The sequence below is a fragment of the Drosophila mauritiana genome, chromosome X (genome assembly GCF_004382145.1).
Source record: "Drosophila mauritiana strain mau12 chromosome X, ASM438214v1, whole genome shotgun sequence".
NCBI lineage: Eukaryota > Metazoa > Arthropoda > Insecta > Diptera > Drosophilidae > Drosophila > Drosophila mauritiana.
The window spans coordinates 18,943,114-18,947,623 of NC_046672.1; the positions used below are offsets into that span (position 1 = coordinate 18,943,114).

General features: G+C 44.8%; 2 protein-coding genes across 2 annotated transcripts; both read right to left on the reverse strand.

Moving 5' to 3' along the window:
- Window positions 1-471: 471 nt before the first annotated feature.
- Window positions 472-1,165, reverse strand: LOC117147652. The gene is made up of 2 exons (XM_033314626.1): window positions 1,103-1,165; window positions 472-1,044 (listed from the first exon to the last, which is right to left on the reverse strand). The coding sequence occupies exon 2, from the start codon at window positions 991-993 to the stop codon at window positions 586-588; it is 408 nt and encodes a 135-aa protein (XP_033170517.1). The 5' UTR covers window positions 994-1,044; window positions 1,103-1,165; the 3' UTR covers window positions 472-585.
- Window positions 1,166-1,392: 227 nt separating this feature from the next.
- LOC117147532 (glycoprotein-N-acetylgalactosamine 3-beta-galactosyltransferase 1) lies at window positions 1,393-3,753 on the reverse strand. Its single transcript, XM_033314462.1, has 4 exons — window positions 3,209-3,753; window positions 2,829-2,937; window positions 2,482-2,763; window positions 1,393-2,336 (listed from the first exon to the last, which is right to left on the reverse strand). The coding sequence occupies exons 1-4, from the start codon at window positions 3,751-3,753 to the stop codon at window positions 2,151-2,153; spliced, it is 1,122 nt and encodes a 373-aa protein (XP_033170353.1). The 3' UTR covers window positions 1,393-2,150.
- Window positions 3,754-4,510: the final 757 nt, after the last annotated feature.

The following is a 4,510-nucleotide window of genomic DNA, read 5'->3' on the forward strand; positions in this document are numbered from 1 at the left end:
CAAGTGTTTTGGTCCAATTTTTGTCGGCATTTTAGGGAAAATTCGCATTTCCATTCTGATTTCCATCCTTATTCCACTGCCATTCGTATGCGATTCGCATTTGACGCGGCTCTGCCGACTTTTCCAAGAAGCACAAAATGTCGTCCGGTGGGTGGTATAATTTCCTAATTAGCCTAGGGAACTAACTATTGGAATGCCAGTGTTTCACCCAAATTTTTTGGGGTGAGCCGCAGGGAGCGATGGCCTTAATTACCTGCCTGCGCGAATGAGACTTAAGTGCTCTGAAGTGGACTTATGGGATAAGCCAATGAATAATTCTAATAGTGACCCACTGAACAGAAGTGGCTCCTCAGACGGCTCCTCCAGCAGTTAATAAATTGAAAAGCATCAGCTTTAGACCAAATTTGAGCCCAGGATACCCCAAATACGATCAAAACTAGCTGAATCTCCATCAGTAATATAGTATGAATATAGTGATGAACCTTGTTCTATAGAACAAGGCGAGTGTTTGCATGTTTTATTTATACAGGTGCAAAGGGAGTAGTCAATCCTATATTCAGCAGTTCAATTTACAAAGTAGCTTTCTTATTCGTGGTGGTTGATAATAGATTCGGAGTGCAGGTGTGCACGATGCGCCGCGAGGCCCATGATCACTCTCCTCACATCTCTGCGCTTCAACTTGGGTGCCCTACGGGAGGGGATCATGGTGGACACTACCCCGAGTTTCTTCTTCTTCAGGAGAGGTTCTGGTATCTCCAGCATCATGATCGTTTTTTTCAACAATTTTTTCAACTGTACGTTGATGTCCTCCACCATCTGTGCCACAGAGTCCCTCCTCTCCTCCAGGGTTAGAGATTCGGGATCATTGGGATCATTGGGCGCTTTGGGCACTTTGGGTACCACTGCCGCAGGCGGTGGATCTTCCTTCGAAACAGATTGGCCCTCGAGGCCCTTTTCCTCTCCGGCAATGTCGGCTTCATTCGGGGTAGCCATTTTAGAGAGTGTGTCCGACTGAGTCTTCCCTTTAGGCGTTTCCTTAGTATTCTATTGAAGCCAGCAGATTGATAGGAAAAAAATGTAAATTAATTTTGCAATAGCTCACTTAACACGTGCAGAAGGAGTCAGGTCTTGTTCGGTGAGAGCTTGATGATAAAGTGAAAATCAGTCAACGAACAGCTGATTAACTGGATCTAAAAGTCTGGGCATACTTAGATACCAAATAATGTGCCCGCTTGTGTAAAAAAATTCGAATACGACCTAAGCTTTTGCAAAAAACACTTGATTGAACTCAATACCATGCTAAAATAATTTCAAAAATTACAAGCTTTCTTTTATTAATAATATTCTTTATGATCATTTTTAATTCCAATATAAAAAGTTAAGCCATTCGATTTTGCGAATCGAGTGTTTTATGTAATAGTATCCATATATTTAGTGTCATCAGTAGTAAAATCACTCTTATGATCATTTGTCTTAAAATAAAAATAGATACTATACCAATAACAAATATGTACTGGCGTCTCGTTTTCTAGATCTAGTGCTGCACAATGCCATTAAAAAGTGTTACCAGGGCTTGAAAAAAGTTGCGGTAAGTTAAGCCACTTAACGCCACGTTGCCATTGTTGATAGTTGAAAACTGTACAAGAAGTACAGTCATTTAATAGTCATTTAGAGAATAAGGTTATATTATGGCATTATCAGAGTTCAATGCACTAAACTGGCAACTCTAATTTGTACCATTCAACATCAGAGATTGCAGTCAATTCGTAAGTACCCTTACAATTTGAATAGTGCAGACATACAATTATAGTTGCGACCAATTCGGTTTTATAGATATGCAATTTTTTGAAATCCTCATTGGAAATCAAGAGTAAAGGTCCACCCAGTAGCCCTCCATTGTCCTTTTGATGCCTTCGAGTGGCCCCACGAGCTGCTCAATAATAAATACATGAATGGATAAACTAGGACGTGGATCGAGCAAGGACGAGGAGTCGCAACAGGACAGCATCTGGCAGCCTTGGCACGTTCGCCTTGTGCCCATAATATATTAAATATACGATAAGCACGCAGAAAAAAAAAGGATGGAAAAGATGGGGATATGGACTTGAGATTGCTGCTGCTGGACTGGCAGAAGGGCTGGCGGCTCCTGCCTAGGACTCCGGATTGTCGCTCTCGGGGATGACCAGCTCCTCCTCCCGGATCTTCTTGGGCAGCCGTTCCGCCACCTGCGCCCTTCCGGAGCGCTGGAACTGGTAGTTGAAGTAGTCATACACGTACAGCTGCTTGCTGTTCACATAGTGGAAGGCCACCGGGTACTCCGACAGGCAGTCCATGCACTGCAAGAATACGGAGATAGTTTCAAGATGATTACCGTCGACTAGATATGACTGCTTGGCAAAATAAGACGTTGTCTTTGTGGCACTTGAGTTTATTTTGCTGGATACATACATATATTAACTTGCTAAATGCATCCAAACTCACCGATCTCGGATTGTAGTAGGCGTACTTGTACAACCAGAAGTCCATGCCGACGTTGCCCGAGAGAAGGGCTGAATAAGGAGCTATGGGATAGAAGCGGTTGCGCAGCTGCTCGTCCCTGGAATCACCCGCCTTCACGCCCAGATTGAACAGGCACTTGCCCATCTCGACGTCCTCGGCGTGATCGTCCTCCTGGCGGCACTTGGTGGTGTCGTTAAGGCCCTCGGCGAAGATCCTAAGAGCCTCGCGGCTTAGCACGTAGCCACTGCCGCCGGACATGTATGACTATTGAATCGGATTCATATTCACTGGGCTTGTAATGTAATCCGAACCGCAGAAGTTAGCCTCACCTCGTTCTTCTGGTGAGTGCCGACCATCTTGTAATTAAACCCAAAATAAATAGGTGTCTCCGGAGAATACGGGTAGAGCATGTAGCGCAGATTTTCCAAAAAGAGGTAGCTATTGATAGGAGCAGATTGAAAGTTCAGTCAAGCAATGCTATCTTTTCTTTATCGGTTCCTAATTATTCTTCATTTAACTTCTGGCTGTGGCCATAATTTTGAGATACCATCAGTAGTTACACCACAAACGTAAAACGGAATGATAAAAATGTGCATACATATGTATGAACGCGCATCTGTGGTGACGGGAACAACCATCCATCGACTTATAAATTCCTGGAATAAAATGGCACTCTTTCCCTATTTTAGAATTTAAAGCTTTCACATACGTGTCGTCGTCCGCCTTTATGAACCAATCCGCCTCGTGGCGCATCTGCTCGTGGATGTGGACAAAGGCCTCTTTGGTCTTGCCCCACAGCACCTCGTATCGGTCCGGCTTGGTCAGCACAACGGTGGGCAGCTCGTCGTCCGGCTCTGAGGTCATGAAGTAGATCTTGTTGCAGCGTTTGCCCCAGGTTCGCAAAACGTGAATGGCCCGGGTCTTGTGGTATTTGGGTGTGGTGAGCACCCAGCACAGGACTCTCACCTCCCGATGCATCTTCTCGGCCAGAGTTTCGTTGCGCAGCCCAGACTCCATGTACTCAACGGAGCTAGTGCCTCTGGGCAGTGGCAGTGTGCCGGCGGTGAGCACCATTACATCCCAGTAGGCATACAGCCCGATCACCGTGGTGCTCACCAGCAGGATCAGCAGGACCAGGCGATCGGTGGATATGCGCTGGGCGGAGCGGTACTTGCCGTTCGCCAATCCGTTGGAACTGGAAAGGAAGCCCGGATAAGTCGACGGGTTCTCCAGTGTGATATATTCCCCGGCCATTGAAACACTGACTTGCGGCGTCGTGAGCATTGTCTATACCAATCGAAAATGGTCTTATCGCCGGGAAACTGCGGCCCAGATTAGACAAGGTGGCCACCAGAACCAATACCTAGACGAGCAGGTGCGCTCCATTAGTCTTATCACTAGGCTGACAGAGAGGGGAGCAAGATGCACGGAACAGGGCTAAAGTGAGTGAGTGGAAGTTGCACCAAAACTCTAGAAATAGAAGGGCAATACACTAATTGCTATGGTTTCTCTACATGATTGGAAATCCTTCTTTTAAAAAACATATGCTTGTAGATATAAATTCTAAACAATTAATGTTATTAATTGCAAGTATTTCCTGGTCCACAAACATAAATATTGACATATACCCTTCAGAGAATCCTCTAGAGAAATTAGATTGCCATTCCTTTGAGTAACAGTTGGCTGCTTAGAGAGCTACCAAAAAAACCCTAAAAACTTTAAAGAAACCTTAAAAACTAATTGCTCGCCAGCTTGATGGAAAATAGCTTGGATTGTACCAAGAAATTTGTTTAAATTTCGCTCAGCATAGTTCATTAATCAAAACACTTTGGACAAACAAACACAGAGCAACAAGCACCTCGAAAGTAAAAATATAGAAATAATAAAAAAGGTTGTTCCGAGGGGTTGGGGTGGGTGAACGCAAAACCCGAAAACAGTTGAAGTTGAGAGAATCTTTCAATTAATCATGAGCGACATGTGGTCGTCGCTGGACGCTTTGCAGTGGCGGTGC